Here is a 19,086-nt window from a genome sequence, read left to right as displayed (position 1 = left end):
CCCATATGGTCCCCCGTGCCTGCCAGGAGCTATTTCTGAGCAGATAGCCAGGAGTAACCCCTGAGCGCCGCCGGGTGTGGCCCAAAAACCAAAAACCAACCAAACAAACAAACAGATACAAAGACTACCCATAGAATGGAAGAAAATATTCAACCAATAACTATCTGATGAGGGGTTAATTTTAACGTTATAAGATAATTTTAATTAACATTTTGAGGTCATTAACTAGATTAATCCTAAACCACTCAGTTCACAGTATATAAGTTTATCAGATATGAAGTCATATATAATATGGATCTTTTGTTTTGTTTTGTTTTGTTTTGTTTTGGAGCCACACCCGGTGACGCTCAGGGATTACTCTTGGCTGTGCGCTCAGAAATCGCTCTTGGCTTGGCAGATTATATGAGACATCTGGGATCGAACCGAGGTGATTCTGGGTCAGCCGCATGCAAGGCAAATGCCCAACCTCTGTGTTATTGTATATATACATATATACTATATTCCATATACTATATGTATGTATACATATAGATATTCTTACAGAAAAATAAATAAGTTGTAAATAAAGTTGAAAAGAGCTGGAGAATCAGTACAGGAAGCAAAGCATTTGCCATGACTTTTGCTGTTGCAGCCACAACCCTGGTTTGAATCCATGTCACCACATGTATCTTGACTTGTCAGAGGCCAATTGTGAGCACAGACCAGGAATAATGACTGAAAATGACAGGTTAGGTCCAAATATCACACAAATATAACTTCCTATCTCCCACGCGATAAAATATAAGGTAGAAAAATAGAAGTCATGCTGTTATATAATTTTCTTAACAATTAAAATTGCTTGTCTATGGACACCTTTTTTTTCTGAGCTAGGATAGTCCCTCAAATATTCAGCAATGAAACTGGGATGAGTTTTGATTGCTGTTTTAGACACAGAAAAGAATTATAGTTTTAGTTGGACATAACTATGTTTGGTGCCTCTCTAGTGCCCATCTGTCTAGGTATATAAATTGATCTCTGAACTTTAAAAATATATGAAAAATGGAAATAATGGTATCAACTCTGAAGAATTATATTGTAAATATGAAACAATTACATATTAGTAAAACATGCAGCATGCAAGAAACAAATTTGGTGGGGGGCAGGAGCCATCACACAGAGGTAGGGAGTTTGCCTTACACACGGTCAATTCAGGATGGACGTTGGTTCAATCCCTGGAGTCCCATATGGTCCCCAGCGAGCCAGGAGCAATTTCTGAGCTCATAGCCAGGAGTAACCCCTGGACGTCACAGGATGTGGCACAAAAAGCAAAATAAATAAATAAATTTCTTTTCCTTACTCTGAAAAATATCCCCTATGTTAAAAAGGACACAATTCCATAGATACTTATATTTTACTTATTTTTTCTGACCACAAAGATGTGACATTTAAGGATATTAGTGGGGGGCCCGGAGAGATAGCACAGCGGCGTTTGCCTTGCAAGCAGCCGATCCAGGACCAAAGGTGGTTGGTTCGAATCCCGGTGTCCTATATGGTTCCCCGTGCCTGCCAGGAGCTATTTCTGAGCAGACAGCCAGGAGTAACCCCTGAGCATCGCCGGGTGTGGCCCAAAAACCAAAAAGAAAACAAAAACAAAAAAAAAAAAAACAAAAAGGATATTAGTGGGCACTTTTGGTTCTCCTAACAAAAAATTAGACCTATCACTTTTTGTCCTATAAAAGATGACAATTTAATGTTTATCAGTTTAAAAGTATAAAATCAGAAGTAGAAATAGCTATAAAAAGTGTAAGTAAGCCATTTTTTATACCAACCATATTCTGCAATATATTCATATATCTTGAAGAAAGTGTGGAAGAGCAAGTGATTATTAACATTATGGATCCATCTTTTGTGATTTTATTTCAAATTTAAACCTTGCTGCATATTTCGGAGACTTTATTTATAATGGAAACATTGGATATATAAAAGTCTATAATCAGCAATTGGTATCAACAATTCATAAAAACATGCTTTATGAAGAGATCTGTTCCTCTGGTTGGTAATCTAAGATAATATTAATAATATGTTACAAGATCTGAGTTATTGTGAATTTTGTTTATAATTCTTTTCTTATTTTTCAGACCATTGCTACTGTTCTATATGACTACTGTTATCTGTGTATCTCTTTGCCTCTACCCAAAAGAAAATCAGTCAACACCATGGATGAAAAGAATCAAACAATTCTTACTGAATTCATAATTTTGGGATTCTCTGATCTAAATGAATTGCAATATTTGCTACTTACAATCTTCCTTCTGACTTACATCTGTACTTTGGGAGGAAATATATTTATTATCTTGGTGACTATAATTGATACACATCTACATACACCCATGTATTATTTTTTAGGAAATTTGGCCTTTCTTGACATTGGATACACTACAACAATTGTTCCCCAGATGATGGTACATCTTTTATCTGAGAACAAAAGCATTTCCTATGAGGGATGTGTAACTCAACTTTTTATATTCATTTCTTTTGTAGGATCAGAATGTCTCCTTTTGGCGGCTATGGCATATGATCGCTATGTAGCAATCTGTAAACCTTTAAGGTATTCAGTTATTATGAACAAGGTCCTATGTAAGAAGTTAGCAACCTCATGCTGGATAAGTGGTTTCCTCAATGCAGTGTTGCACACAGTTCTGACATTTCGTTTGCCATTCTGTGGTAACAATCAGATTAATTATTTCTTTTGTGATATACCTCCTTTACTGATTTTGTCTTGTGGAGACACTCTAGTCAATGAAGTAGCATTGCTCTCTGTTGGAGTTTTCATTGGTTGGACTCCTTTCCTGTGTATTATCCTTTCCTACCTTTACATAATATCCACCATTTTAAGGATTCATTCCAAAGAGGGTAGACACAAAGCCTTTTCTACATGTGCTTCCCATCTCATTATTGTCCTCCTTTATTACGGCAGCTCAATTTTCACATATGTAAAACCAATCTCAACTTATTCACTAGAGAAAGACAGGCTAATCTCAGTCTTGTATAGTGTCATTACTCCCATGCTTAACCCTATTATTTACACATTAAGAAATAAAGACATTAAAGAAGCTGTGAAAGCTATGAGAAGAAAATGGAAGCCATAGCTTTTGCCTTTGTATATGTAACTTTTACGTATTTGTGGTTAGTGATTATATATTAGAATGTTAGCTTTCTTAACCAGTCAGTTATTTCTAGAATATAAATTGTAATGATGGGATAGATATTCGACAATTGACACATTCAATAATAAATATGTTTTTGTACATTTTCTATCTATGTGCAAATTATTGATATTTTGATAGTTTTCTCTTATTGATACTTTACATTTTGAATTACAATTCAAGATAGTGCCTCTATTTCATGCCAAACATATTTGATAGATAAAAATTGTTACTTTCCTTCATTTCTATATTTATGAATCAATGCACAATCTACAACAAGATATACAAGGAGGGGACCATTTATACTAGCAGCCCGAGGGGTAAGGGAGGGGGATAGGGGACGCATGGTGGGAACAGAGGTGGAGGGAGGACAACTCTGGTGGTGGGAATTCCCCTGATTCAATGTCAATATGTACCTAAAATATTACTCTGAAAGATTTGTAATCCACTTTGGTCAAACTAAAAATTATTATTTAAAAAAATACTACCTTTTAGGGACCAGAGTGATGGGGCAGCAATAGGGCATTTGCCTTGCACGCGGCTTACCCAGGACAGACTGCAGTTTGATCCCCCAGAGTCCCATCTGTTTCCTTAAGCCAGGAGCAATTTCTGAGCACAGAGCCAGGAGTAAACCCTGAGTGTCACTGGTTGTGTCCCCCCAAATACTACCTTTTAATAAAAACAATCTAGAGTGAAAAAATGAAGCGTAAATAAATTGTAAAAAAAAAAAAGAAATATTCTTCATATGTACTTATTCTCTCTCTATATTTTGCCATGCTTTTTATTTATAATTTTTAGTAGAGTATTACCACAATCAAACTAAGTTTACTTTGTATACTAATATGAGATATCTATGTAAATTATGATGAACTGATATTTTCTTCAGACCTTTTAGTAATTAACTTTTCATTTTTAACTTGATATATGGGTAAACAGAAATTTATCTTCATATTGAGTAGAAGGTAGCAATAGTTCCTTAATCATACATTAGTTAAATGTGTACATTATTTTATGTACAAAATCTATATCATAAATATTTTTTCTAGTAATACATTTGTATAACATACATATTGTATAAGTTTTCTCACATTAAGGAAATAATTTAAAACCACTTAGAATGCAGACTCAGAAAAATAAACATAAAAATAATACATAATGTGAATTTTTTGTTTTGTAATAACTACATTTATAAAATTATATAGAAAGTAGATGTATTAAAAGCAAAAGCCTTAAATTATTGCTCTAAATATATTGATACTTTCTATGGAATATAAATGAAACCAAAATAAATGGACAAGGCTACAAAATAAATATATAAAAAGGAAGAGAAGAGATTATTTGAAAGATAAGAAATATCTTAGATACAAAGAAAATCAATTAACACACAATGTAATAATATCAAATTTAAGGATAAAAAGGAAAAGATTTGTAGATGAGGGATACTATCTGCATAGAGTCTTTCTTCCCTCAAGACAATGAAAACTCAAATGTGTTTCTTTTAGGCAGCAAATTGTTGGATTCAACTTTCTGATCTATTTTTCCACTTTGTCTCTTAATCAGTGCATTTAGTCCATTAATGTTGAGAGAAATAATTGTCATAGGATTTTATTTCCTCTCTTTTAAAAGTTTGTTGTGTTTGTGGGGTCTGCCTTGCCTTAAAGTAGACTTTTCAGTTCTTTTAAGGTTGGTTTTGAGTCCGTGAAATTTCAGAGCTATTGTTTATCCTTGTATCCTTCCTTCAAACCTAAATGAAATTCTGGCTGGGTGAGAAGTATTCTTGGTGAGGCTTTTATTTTGTTAATTTTTTTCACTATATCCTACCACTTCCTAAGGGCCTGGAGAGTTGTCTGTGATAAATCTGTTATCAATCTTAAATTTGCTTATTTGTATGTAATGTTCCTTTTTCATCTTGTTTCGGTATTCTATCTCTAAATATGGTTTTCATCATCATGAATAGGATGTACTTTGGGATGATATTATTTGAATTTATTTTAGCTGGTACTCTTTGGGCTTCCAAGATATGGGTGCAAGCAATCTGTAGCTCTCGATTTTCTCAGCAATGATGTCTTTGATATTTCTTCAAAGGTTTTTTTTTTTTTTCCTGTGCCTCTGGGCGCCAGTGTTCTTATGTTGTTTCTTTCAAATTTGTCCTAAATGTCTATTATTGTCTGCTTATTTTGAGGTTATTTTCCATATTCTGTTTTTTTAGGACTCTCTTCAGTTTCTTCTGCAGAATGAAATGTTATGCAGCTCATCTTCCAGTTCACTAATTCTGTCGTCAGCAGCTGTCATTCTGCTCATTAGGCTTTTTTACTGAGGTTTTCATTTCACCTACATGTTTTTCAGCCCTGATATTTCTGTTTGAAGTTTTCTCATTTCTACTTTAATATTCTCTTTGAAGTTTTCTCATTTCTACTTTAATATTCTCTTGAGTTATATGGCCTGTCTGTTCATGGGTTTTATTTTTTTTTTTTGAGTTTTTGAACAGATTTAACATTATGACATTTGTAGTGTGGAGCTGTTTTTTTTCAATTTGTGTTTTTTGTAGGGCTCCAGACTACCATAAATGCATGCTTGCACAGTGAAATGGATAGGCTGCTCTTTGCTGAGCTCACACACCTCAGTTCAATTCAAAACGACTCTTTTTTAAGTGCAAACTCCATCCATAGCATGCTTATGCTCCCATTGGGACCACACCTCTTTTCTTTTTTGTCCATTTCCCCTCTAGGTATTGGGGCCAAAACTGTTGTCTAGGTATCCCATCTTTGATACATTACATTACATCATACAACTATATTATATTCCACAGATAAGTGAGATAAACCTGTGTTAGTCTTTCTTTTTCTAGCTTACTTCACTTACCATATATCATCCAATTCCAACCAAGTTGCAGCAAATTTAATAATTTTTTTTTTTTTGGTTTTTCGGGCCACACCCTTTTTGATGCTCAGGGGTTAGTCCTGGCTACACGCTCAGAAATTGCCCCTGGCTTGGGGGGACCATATGGGACGCCGGGGGATCGAACCATGGTCCTTTCCTTGGCTAGCGCTTGCAAGGCAGACACCTTACCTCTAGCGCCACCTCGCCGGCCCCAAATTTAATAATTTTTTTTTTTTTTTTGGTTTTTGGGCCACACCCGGTGACGCTCAGGGGTTACTCCTGGCTATGAGCTCAGAAGTCACTCCTGGCTTGGGGGACCATATGGGATGCCGGGGGATCGAACCGCGGTCTGTCCAAGGCTAGCGCAGGCAAGGCAGGCACCTTACCTCTAGCGCCACCGCCCGGCCCCAAATTTAATAATTTTTATAATTACTTAGAGATGGCATCCTTGATGCCATCTAAGTTGATTTCATATGTTTGCTGTTATACTCATTGAAGCTATGAATAATGGTGCTCATCTGACCTTTTAAATGAAAAAATTTAAATACTGGATATAAATATTTCTGGGTCAGATAGAATCTCAATTTTAAGTTTTCTTCTTTCTTTCTTTCTTTTTTGTTTTTTTGGTTTTTGGGCCACACCTGTTTGATGCTCAAGGGGTACTCCTGGCTAAGCGCTCAGAAATTGCTCCTGGCTTGGGGGGACCATATGGGACGCTGGGAGACCAAACCGCAGTCCTTCCTTGGCTAATGCTTGCAAGGCCCCAATTTTAAGTTTTCTGAATATTCTTCATTAGTGGTTTACACAGTTGTGGAAACAGACAACATTCCCACCAGCAATAGAAAAAGAGAACCTTTTTCATCACTTTTTTTGCCAGCTCAGATAGTTTCTTTTATATGTGCTGTTCTCACTGGTAGGCAATGATATCTCATTGTTGTCTTGATTTAGATTTCTCTAATGATAAGTGAATAATCTTTTGAGGTGCCTATTGGCTATCTACTTGTCTTCCTTTGTGAAGGGTCTGTTCATTTCTTTTTCCTTTAGGCACTATTGTTTGCAACTGTTACTAAAGAGGTATCATCATATCATTTTATGCCCTTTAAGCTCCCACTTCTTGACCAAAGTAATAACTTCCAATTATCATTTTCATAATTTGTCCCTTCTCTGTCATAACTGTACTCCCTCCTCATTATGGAAGCTTCCTATTGTGCATCAGTCCACCTGGCACTTGTCTTTATTGTTTCCAGGTATCATTAAGATACTAAGTTTTTTACATCCCCAAATGAGTCTGATCAATTGATGTCTATTCCTCTATCCATATTTCATTCAACCTGATAATCTCCATATTCATCTATGTATTCACAAGTTACATTATTGCATCTTCCCAGCACTTGCATAGTATTTCTTTGTGTTAGATGTACCATAATTTCTTTTCTACTCATCTGTTTTTGATCATATGGATTATTTCCTTATTCTGGTTATTGTGAATTGTGCTGCAATGAACACATGAGTTTTCAACTTTTGTTATGGAGGTCTTTAGTATATTTTCAGGAGCGGTATTACTGGATTGAAAGAAAGCTCAATTTCTAGTGTTTTGATAAATATATTGTTTTCCAAAAGTCTGGACCAGTTGACATTCCCACCAACAGCAAATTAAAATTCTTTTCTGCCTACAAATGGGACAACACTGGTTATTCTTGTTCTTTTTGATAGTTTCTTTTTGATACCATACTTTTTTGATAGTATTTGATATCATAGTTACTGTGGTGTGTGATGATATTTCATTGTTGTTTAACTAGCCTCTTCCTGATGACTAATGATGTGGAGTATTTTTTCATTTGGCTATTGGTATTTCTTCCTGTAGGCATATTCTGTTTATTTGTTCTCCCCATAATTTAATAGTGGTTGATGATTACTTCTTGTGTAGTTCAACCAGTGGCATATATCTTTGATATTAAACCCTTATGGGATCCTCATTGAGTACATACTTTTTCTGTTTCCATGTGCAGTTTTTATTCCTTGTCATCATTTCCTTTGAAGTGAAGAAGCTTCTTAATTTAATGTAGTCCCATTTGTTTATCTTTGCTTTTATTTGCTTTGTCAGTGATATTTGAAGATCTTTTGAAGTATCTTTGAAGATAGTTTTAGCTTAAAAATTTTAGAGATTTCTGCCTAAGTTTTGAATTGTTTACCGAATTGTTTTAGGTCTGATATCAAGGTTTTAATTTATGTAGATTTGACTCTGTGTACAACATTAAAAAGAGGTCTGAGTTCATTTTTTTTTTTTTTTTTTGGTTTTTGGGCCACACTCGTTTGATGCTCAGGGGTTAATGCTCAGGGGTTACTACTGGCTATGTGCTCAGAAATCGCTCCTGGCTTGGGGGGACCATATGGGACGCTGGGGGATCGAACTGCGGTCCCTTCTACGCTAGCGCTTGCAAGGCAGACACCTTACCTCTAGCGCCACCTTCCTGGCCCCTGAGTTCATTTGTTTTGAATTTACCTAACCAGTTTTTCCAACACCACTTGTTGAATAAGCTTCACTTAATCCCCTTTCTGTTTCTTGCTTAGCTGTCAAAACCTAATTGGTTACATACCTAAAAGTATGTCCCAGGATATTCAATATACTTCATTAATCTGAAGGTCTCATCTTATTCCATTATGATGCTATTTTAATTACCACCTATATATAGTAAAGTTTTAAGTTGTGGGCAGTGATACCTATGATCTTTTTTTCTAAGGATTGCTTTAGGATTCAGAGAATGTTGTTGCTAATTTTGAATTTCAGAAGTGTTTAATATATTTTATTGAAAAATATAATTGGTATTATTGTAGGGACTGAATGGAATCTGTACAATGCTTTGGGAGAGAATTTCCATTACATAGGTAGTGATCCTCACAATCCATGAGCAGGGTATGTGATTCTATTTTCTTGTGTCCTCTTATATATTGAAGTACATTTTGTAGTCTTTATTTTTTTTATAATTTTTAAATTAAATTACTATGAGATAAACAGTCACAAAACTGAAGTAGTGTTTTGCCATTTTCTTTATATATATATTTTTTGTTTTGTTTTTGTATTGTGGAGACACCCAGAGAATTTCAGGGGTTATTTCTGTGTCTATGCTCAGAAATTACTCCTGACAGACTCTGGGGACCCTTATGATGTCAGGGATTGAACCAGGTCAGCCACAGGCAAAGCAAGAGCTCTACCTTTAGTATTTTGTTGAGAATCTTTGTTCATGAAGAATATTGGCCCCTTAATTCTCTTTTTGTGTGTCATCTCTGTTTAATTTTAGTGTCAGGATTATGTTTGCTTTATAGAAGAAAACAAGATTTTCTTAAGCACCTGAAAGGATTTGTTAGTATTACCTCTTTAAAGTTTTGAAAAACTTTACCAGTGAATACATCTAGATAGGGGATGTTTTTCCCTCTTCCTTTTTCTTTATTGTCATATAAACATAAGCTGTAACATTGAAAGCACTACTTTTCTCTTTAGATGTTAGCTACACTTGTGAATTTGTAACTGCTAACACTTCAACACTTAGCACAACACAAAGACCATCTCAGACTGCTGACAATTGATTTCTGCAGACAGTTGGGATTTTGTTTTTGGGAAAGCTTTTTATTACCATTTCAGTTCCCTCAATAGTAATAGGTCTGCTATCATTTTGATTCAATCATCTTGATTCAATCATCTTGATTCAAACTTGGGAGGTTATTGGTGTCCAAAAATTTAACATTTCTTCTATTTTCTTTAATTTTGTGAAATGAGTTCTCTTAAAGTTATCTCTGATGAAAGAAAATTCCTTTTCAAATGACCCCAATATTTACTGTGCATTTGCAGGAGGGGGAAAAAAAAAGCACAAAACAATTTTTTTTTATTGTGACTGAAGTTCATTTACATAGAATTATTTACAATACATAGTGACAATGAATGAAGGGCATTCCCACCACCAATGTTATCCTCCCTCCACTCTTGTTCCCAGCGTGTCTCCCACATCTCCCTCCTTTACCCCCCAGAATCCTACTGCAAATGGTCGCCGCCTTACAGCTTGTTATAGGTTGGGTATCTATTCTGTTTGGTGTTCCAGTCTGGTCATTTTCTTTATTTACACTACATGTTCATATGACTGGTCCTGGTATCATTCTTTTTCCCCCCTCAATTTATGAGGCTGAATGATTCAAATTATGCTATTCTGTTGGAGGTAAAAAGGTTAAGGAAAAGAGGAGAAAAAATTTGGTATCAACTACTAAAAAAAAAAAAAAAGAAAGAAAAAGAAAAAAAAGAAAAAAAAGTAAAAAGAAAAAGGAGAAGGAAAATAATATCAAAAGACAAACAAAAAATAAAACAAAACAACACCAGAAAAAGTGCTGCAGTGGCAGGGTTTGTGTTACCCCACCTTTTTTTTTTTTTTTTTTTTTTTGTATAGGCACAGCAAGTATTGGGGAAGGAAGGAAATTCCCATGGCCTAAGAGATTCAGGGTTTCTCCACTCTTGAAGCATATTGTCATAGGAACAACCACTGGCTCCATATGCCATAATTATCCCAGGATTGTTTTTTTTTTTTTTTTTTTGTGGTGTCAGGAATCTTTCTTTTCTGTTGTGGATGAGAAAATAAGGCCACTATAGCTAGCAATCTTGGTATTTACGCAGGTCCTAGGACAGGGCCTAGGATAGAGTCTTTAAGGTTCTAGAGGTACTGTTCCACCATTGTTGGTGTGTTCAGTTTTCTGTATCATGTGCTCCATGTTTTTGCTCATTCCCTAAGCTAAAGTCTAGGAAATTATGGTTCCAATGGTTCTGCTCAGTCTCTGTTGTCAGAATTGGGCCTCTATACTAAGAAGTCTTGATTTTTGTAAAAGACCTGGGCTATAGCCTAGGGTAGGGTTTTCCTTAATGGTCTCAAGGTACGTTCTGTTCAGTCACAGTTGTCAAAGTCAGTTTTCTGTAGTTAGTGCTCTGATTTTTCATAGTTTTCATAGTTTAAAGGACGATACTTTTTCTGATTTCCACTTAGTGTTAGGTGATGTGATAGGACCTCCTGGTCTTAGGTCATTTCCTCGCTGTCCTCGTTGTCATATTAACACTGGCACAAGTATATCTCCCAACACAGCTTAGTTCCTGGTGTTGTTCCATGGGTTTGTTTCAGTTTTACGTCTGGGATCTGGGATTTGAGAATGAACTAACACTGTCCAATCTCGTGGAGACTGAGTTGTATCCACATGACATACGTACAGGATGGGAGGCACCCTTGTATAAAAAGTGTGAGTTCTTATCCTAGAAGATAAGATCTGTGTCTGAGTCCATGATTTCCCCTTATTTACTGTGCCTATACAAAAAATATGGTGTCCTTGTGTATTGCTGGTGTTATTCCAGGTAAGGATGACAGACCACAAGTACAGTATCTGTGGTGTGGTCTGTGCTTTATTATTATTTACTTGTCAATTTTTTGTTGATTTCATTGTTGTGGTTTGGCTATTGAAGTGGATGCCTCCATTTATATTTATTTATTTATTTATTTATTTTCTTCTTTTCTTTTCTTATATGCTCTGCCACATTTTTTTAAATCTTAATACCATGGCTTTTATATGGTGCTTACCCTTTTTTTGTTTTGTTTTGTTTGTTTGTTTGTTTTTTGGAATGCTCACTGGATGTTTTATTTGACAATTCTTTATGTACTGTTGTGGTGTTTCACCTTCTTTTCCCTCTTCGTCTTTCAAACCAAGGATGAAAACCTCTAGAAGGACTCGGTCCATATCCAGAGTATCTGATTCTTTTTTTCTTTATTTTTTCCTCCAGGTTATTACTTTTCTCTTCTTCAAATAAAACCACATAACTTGAACTATCTAGTCCCACCTCCCAATTGGGTGGGGGGAATAAGGGAGGTACCAAGACCAAATAGGTGTAAGACCACTAAGTAGTAAGCTAGGCACAGAGGGGACCACTTATTCTAGCAGCCCTGGGGTAAGGGAAGAGGATATGGGAAGAGGGACAGGAACGGAGGTGGAGGGAGGACAATTCGGTGATGGGAATTCCTCTGGTTTTATGTTAATATGTACCTAAAATATTATTGTCAACGATATGTAAGCCACTATGATTAAAATAAAAATTATATTTAAAAAAGTTAAATCTGATGAATCTTTGATTTTCTGTGGTGTCTTTCATGATTTCATCCCCCATTAATTTCTGATTTAGTTTGCTAGTATTCTTTCTTTACCTATTTTTTTTTTTTTTGTCTTGCTAGTGACTTATTAATCTTGTCTTTTTCTAAGAAACAGTTCTTGGCTTTTTTGGTCACTGTGGTTTTTGGTGGTGGGGTTACTTCATTAATTTTTGCTCTAAATTTTATTATTTTCTTCCTCCTCTCAGCATATTTCATCATTCATTTTGCAATTTCTTACACTGGGTAGTCAAGTTATTTATTTGGTCCCTTTGTTCCTTCCTAATGAATGAGTTCAAAGTTATAAAATTTTCTGTCAATATTGCCTTTGCAGTGACCCACAAATTCTGATAGCTTGTGTTTTAATTTGCCTTTGTTTTCTTGAATCATTTGATTTCCTCTATGGCCCACTGACTGTTCATTAGTGAGTTTAATTTCCTAATGTTCGAGTTATTTCTTCAATATGCTTTGCAATTAACTTTTATTTTTATTGCATCATGGTCTGAGAAAAAATGAATATAATTTCTATCCCCTTTAATTTTTGGAGGTATGTTTTGTGACTCAGTATGTGACCTATCTTGGAGAATGCTCCATTTTAGGAGAATTGTGCATTGTAGAAATATGTATACTTGGCTTTGTGAGTAAAAACAAAAGATATATGTTTATATACACACATATCTTATAGATAACCATCTCTTCTCCCCCCCTTTTTTTACAATAATTACCTGATGAGTTTTAGTTTGATCATCAAGAGATAAAAGAATATTGTTGATTTATCAAATTACTACTGCTAATTTTCATCATGCTTTCTTTGAGTTCTGTGAATAGTCTCTATATTTCTTCTCTAAAGTTGTTATCTGAGAGGCTAAATAGGTATGTGGTACGTTTCGGGTCATCAGAGCTACCAGCCTTATTCCCTAAGCATGGTGGAGACCCATGTTGTTTCCATTGTTACAGTTGTAGTGTGATGTTTTGTATGTCCTGTGCTGGCGTTCCTTAAGTAGGAGGAACATGCTGCCAAAATGGAGTGGAACAGCCATACTCCCCCAGCTCTTTGTCTTTGACACTGCCAAAGTCTGCCATATTTCTTCAATTCCAGTCTCAGTGGCTTTAAGTACTTTTCTGGTCCTTCCTTAGTTGCATATATATTTAGAGTGTGATGTTTTTCTTGATGTACATATAATTTGTTATTTAGATATGACCCTCTTTATATCTTATAATCTTTTTGAACTTGAATTCTATATTGTATAATATTAGTATGGCCACTTCAACCCTTTTGAAGCAGGTGTTTATCAAAGAATTGACTTCAAACCTATGATTTTGAGTCAATGTGGCTCTCACTTGTGCACATTATTTTTCTGCAGTCAACAGAAATTTTGATTCAATTAAATTTTTAAAAACTAAAGTACTGTTGAGATGCATAGTTAACTATTTGAGTTTAATACAATAGCTTAGTTTCAGTTTTACAGTGTTGCAACAAGCACCCTTTTACCTGTGATCATTTCTCACCACCAATTTCACAATTAACTCTTCCTTCCTTCCTTCCCTTAAAACTGAAATTTCCACAATGGTGGACATTTTTTTGAAATAGTATAATGTGTATTACTTTTCTTCCTTTCAGCTCCCAGTACTTGTTCAGAGCGATCGTTTCCACTGTATATTGTCATTATGGGTCTTTTCTGGTCTTCGCTGCAGTTTTTACCACTTTTTTTTAAAATCATCTTTTGGGTATTATTCCCATTCTATGGTATTTTTTAAAAAATATCACATTGAGTGTGATAATTCTATGGAGAGTATTTTGCTGAGTGAAATGTATCAGAGGAAGAACAGACATATATTCAATTTTTAAATCATATAGCACTTGTCTATTAACTGCTTCATTTATATGATGACATTGAAAGATTATTGTCATGGAATTTTGTGCTGTTTTTCTGTAGAAGGTTGATGTTTATGAGGTTTGTCTTTACTTCAAGTAGTCCATTCTTTTCTTTGTTTGTTTGTTTGGCCATGCCGGGGATGCTCAGGGATTACTCCTGGCTATGCGCTCAGAAATCGCCTCTGGCTTGGGGACCATATGGAACACACAGGGGATCGAACCACAGAACTTCCTAACCTAGCACACACAAGGCAAATGCCTTATAGCTTACGACAACACTCCGGCATCCTCCATTCTATTCTTTTAAGTTGGTTTTGCGTTTTTGAGCTATTGTTTATTTGTGAATCTGTGTATCAATCCTTCACATCTTAATGAGGCTTTGGCTAGGTACTCAGGATTAGGTTCTAATTTTATTAATTTATTTCACTATGTCACGTCACTGCTTTTGGGTTAGGATGACCTTCCTCAGTAAATCTTTTGTAATTTTTATGGACACTTTTGTATTTGTGATTTCCTTCTTTGCTCTTGCTACTTTAAGTATTCTTTATATAGTTTGCATTATTCTGATTAAGAATGTGTCATAGAGTGTTTTTATTTTGGCTTCTTTTATCTGGTACCCTTGGGCTTCCAGGATGTGGTTGCATATGATCTTCAGTTCTGGTAACTTTACAGCAATGATATCCTAATTGCTTCTTCATAAAGTTTATCTTCCTGACCCTCTTGGACCCAATGATTTTTATGTTACTTCTCTTCAATTTATTAGTTGTTCATTTATTTTTAGATATTTTTCTACATTCTGCTATTGCCTGGAGGTTATATGCATTTCATCTTTGAGCTTACTGATCTTTCCCCAACAGATGTTACTCTGCTATCAAATTTTTCCAGTGAGGTTTTCATTTTGCCCACAAAGATTTTAGTTTTGTCATTTGTTTGATGTTTTTTTTTAATTTCTGTTCTTATCTAATCTTTTGTTTTATTGTCTGTCCATTCCATTTTTCTTTAAGTTCCTTGAACATCACCATTTTTTCCCTAAAGTTTTTATCAGAGAGGATTATATTGTTTGAGTCTTCATGGCTGCCATCTTTCCTCTTTAAGCATGGTGGGAATATCAGAACCATGAGCCTGAGTGGAGCCTCGCTGGGTGGTAGTAAGTTCTCTCCCTTTCATTGCACTTTCTGGGTATGCTGACCTGTGTGTAAATGGTGCTTCTGAATCACTTAGAGGTGATGCTCTGCCTCAGATTTTAGGACCATTTGGATGGCAGGTCACTCCCATTTCTTGAGGTATTTTTGGGGCTCTGACGTGGGTTTAAATTGGTGTTTCTGAATCATAAAGAGGACCTATTACTCAATCTGTCTCAGTTTCTTGGCACTGAGTCATTGGAATCCTACTTCTCTTACTTGTGTTTTTTCTGGCCTGTTAACCTGGAGTTAAATCGACGTTTTTGAGTCACAGAACCCAAATGATGCATTATGTCCATCACTTTATTTGGCTTTAATTGGATTTCTTGGGGCATGCTGTTACATGTTTTTCTCTTAGTAATAAATCAGACCTTCTTGAATTCATGAAAAAATTATGTTGACAGAAACACCATTGGAAGTAGTATACTATAATCAATTTCTTGCATAGTGAATGATTTGCATCCTTAATTGGTACCATACATGTAGTCTACTGCTCCAACATCTGATATTCACTAGTAGAAATTGTTAGTTACTAGATTGGCCTTGGTAAGAGTCTATTTGTATAGTACTATATTTGGTTTCCTTTATTGGAAACCACCATAACTTCTCTACTCAGGAACTATTGTGCATGTTCTGAGGTGGTGGAAGACAAAATCTGGTTAACTTGAATTAACTAGAATTAGTTTTCTTGTATGTATTGATGTGCATATAGATTCAAATACTTTATATATACTTATGTATATATCTACATATTAATGATCATACATTCTTTTATGGCTATCAATAATGTTAATATCAAACCATAACAAATTTCTAAATTCATGTACTAAATAAAAACTTCATTTGTGTTGCTTATTAATTTAAATAAGTATCAGATATTCTATATTAATATTTGAAATATTTGAAATTCATTTTAAGTTTAAAATAAATCAAGGAAATCTATTTATGGATGTATGATAAAACTCAATTGGCTCATAAAATAATAAAAAATTAACAACAAAGAAACACTACAAAAATTACAGGCATTCTATAATTATATGCCACCAAGGACAAAGAGATAAAATTTTTTTCATCTTTTTCTATATATCTTGTCTTTTCATTTTACATTACACTTAATTATCATTACATGTTCACTTAAAATTCATTTCTTTAATGTACTATACTACAACATAAGTTTCATGAAAGTGTAAAACTTGTTTTGCTCACTCAGGTTTTCTGCACCTTCTTATAGATTATACATATGTAATTAGATTATAGAATATGTTCTCAATTACTTGATTGATAAATAAAAGTAGAGCTAATATTTATTATTCATAAAGAATGCATAATGTAGTTACAGATGTTATTTATAAATAAAAATATAAATTATATAAAACAATGACAAAGAAGGTAAATGTTTTGATATAAATAAACATCAATATTTCTAAAAGTGTTAAGTCAGTATTTAAACAATTTCCTATGAAGTAGTTTCTTCAATGCCAACATTACATCTTTATTCCTAAGAGTATATATCAATGGATTAAGGACTGGTGTTACTGCACTGTATATAATAGCTACCATCCGATCCTGCATCATAGAGGTGGAGGAGGCAGGGCGAATGTATGTGAAGCCCACAGGCCCATAAAACAGACACACCACCATAAAATGCGAAGCACAAGTGGACAGAGCTTTCTGAAGTATCCTGCAGGACTTATTCTTAACCAGAAGAAAGCCAATAATATAAAAATAGGAAAGAAGTGTTAAAAAGAAAGCTCCCATGGATATACTTCCTGTGACAACAGAAAGAAGCCATTGATTGAGTACTGTATTTCCACAAGCCAATTCCAAGAGTGGTTTGACATCGCAGAAGAAATGATTGAGTTGTGTTGAATGGCAAAAGTTCAATCGTGCAGTCATGGTGGAATGCATCAAAGCATAAAAGAAGCTGATGATCCAGGCGATAGCTGCCAAGAGAATACACATTTGAGGATTTATGATGATGGTATAGCGAAGTGGGTTGCAGATGGCAACAAAACGATCAAAGGCCATGATAGCCAATAAGATAGCTTCTGTGCTCCCCAGAAAGTGGAAAAAGTGGAGCTGAGTAATACAGCCAAGAAAAGATATGGTTTTATGAGTAGATAGGAGGTTAAAAAGTACTTTTGGCAGAGTCACTGAAGAGTAGCAAATATCCAGGCAAGAAAGGTTTCCCAAGAAAAAATACATAGGAGAGTGGAGTTTAGGTTCCAAAATAACAATCATTAGTATAACACCATTTCCAATCAGGTTTGTCAAGTAAATAATTAAGAAAACCATAAAATAGAATGGCTGAAGCTTCTGAATACTGGTCAGGCCAAGTAACAGAAATTCATGCACTATGGTGATGTTCTCCATTGCTTTAGGGGAAAAAGATCATAAACAGTAGCAATGATTTGATTTGTCATTCTGATATTTAACTTAAACAAATATACTATTTGAAGAAACCAGGGGTATACTTTAATATAAATATAAGGAAAACTAGCAAATCTGATGAATTCAGAGCCATCAAATCTATTCATTTAAGAGGAGCAGCACATTGTAAATAAATAAAACACAAAGAACATGTCTTAAAAGAAACAAATATTACACATAATACTCCTGAGATATTTCAGTAAAATTAGTTGTTAGGCAAATTTAATATATACAGGCAAAGGAATTATTTGTTCAGTTTATGTTTATAAGTTTTGTGACCTAGTGAGAATATTTTCTAAAATGCATAAATGTACTGAAAACATCATTATATTTCTGCAAAGTAAATCATTACTAAAACTAAGAGACACAAAATGTCCAATATTGTTTAAGTGGAAAATAAAAACAACATTATTGGCCACAGTGTCACAAGATTACAACATGGCAGTGGAGTCATAGTATGGTTGAGAATTTGAATAGTGAGAAGTACAAACAGAATTTGAAATGGTCCAGGGGTCTCAAACTCAATTTACCTGTGGGCCGTAGGAGGCAAAGTCGGGGTGATCCTTGAGTGCAAAATCAGTAGTAAGCATTGAACATTGGGGGATGTGACCCAAACAACTAAAACAAAACAAAACAAAACAAAACAAAACAAAAAAAGATTCCTCTAGAGCAGGGCCACAAAGTATTGTATGGAGGGCCGTTTGCGGCCCACGGGTTGCAAGTTTGAGACCCCTGATTCCTAAACTGATGTAGCTCACCATCTCAGACCTTATGCAACATAAAGCTAGACATACATAAGTAAAACCATAGATTCACTTGTAATCCTGGCTCTCCCTAGTCACTTAAATTGAATAATAACTCTTTCAGAGTCCAATCTTCCTATCCCATAGAAAAGAAACTTATATAGCTTTGATACTAGTAAGGAATCAGAGTTCCTAGATTACAGTAAGAGGAGAGAAAGTAACAATGACTAGAGAAGTGGAAGCCGGAGTGATAGCACAGCAGTAGGGCGTTTGCCTTGCATACAGTTGACCACCGATGAATCTGTGTTTGATCCCCAGCATCCCATATGGTCCCCCAAGCCAGGAGCAATTTCTGAGTGCCTAGCTAGGAGTAACCTTTAGCGTCATTGGGTGCAGCCCCCAAACAAAACAAAACAAAATAAAAAAATAGTGGAACTGTAATTAACAGCTGGAACGCAAAACAGCAAATCAAAAAGCAGCAAATGACAATTAGTATAAGTAACGGATGGAAGGAAAGAAACAGAGCTACAGGCACTTTTACATTTCTCAGAAAGTTGGTGAAATGTTAACTGCAAAGAATCACCTACATAGAACAAAGAATGTAATAAGAAAGCAGTTTAGATGCCT

The 19,086-nt window shown here is 35.0% G+C and overlaps 2 protein-coding genes across 2 annotated transcripts; one reads left to right on the top strand and one right to left on the bottom strand.

The window, feature by feature from the left end:
• The first annotated feature begins 2,195 nt into the window (after window positions 1-2,195).
• Window positions 2,196-3,128, top strand: LOC125996469 (olfactory receptor 5V1-like). Its single transcript, XM_049765419.1, has one exon. It carries the CDS (start codon window positions 2,196-2,198, stop codon window positions 3,126-3,128), a length of 933 nt encoding a protein of 310 aa, XP_049621376.1.
• A 13,595-nt stretch (window positions 3,129-16,723) lies between these two features.
• Window positions 16,724-17,659, bottom strand: LOC125995765 (olfactory receptor 12D3). Its single transcript, XM_049764762.1, has one exon. It carries the CDS (start codon window positions 17,657-17,659, stop codon window positions 16,724-16,726), a length of 936 nt encoding a protein of 311 aa, XP_049620719.1.
• Window positions 17,660-19,086: the final 1,427 nt, after the last annotated feature.

Source organism: Suncus etruscus, chromosome 18, assembly GCF_024139225.1.
Source record: "Suncus etruscus isolate mSunEtr1 chromosome 18, mSunEtr1.pri.cur, whole genome shotgun sequence".
Lineage (NCBI taxonomy): Eukaryota > Metazoa > Chordata > Mammalia > Eulipotyphla > Soricidae > Suncus > Suncus etruscus.
This window is presented reverse-complemented; position numbering and strand designations above follow the sequence as displayed.

Excerpts from the sequence above, each read along its gene's own strand:
- LOC125996469 (XM_049765419.1), top strand. The coding sequence starts at position 2,196 with ATGGATGAAAAGAATCAAACAATTCTTACTGAATTCATAATTTTGGGA.
- LOC125995765 (XM_049764762.1), bottom strand. The coding sequence starts at position 17,659 with ATGGAGAACATCACCATAGTGCATGAATTTCTGTTACTTGGCCTGACC.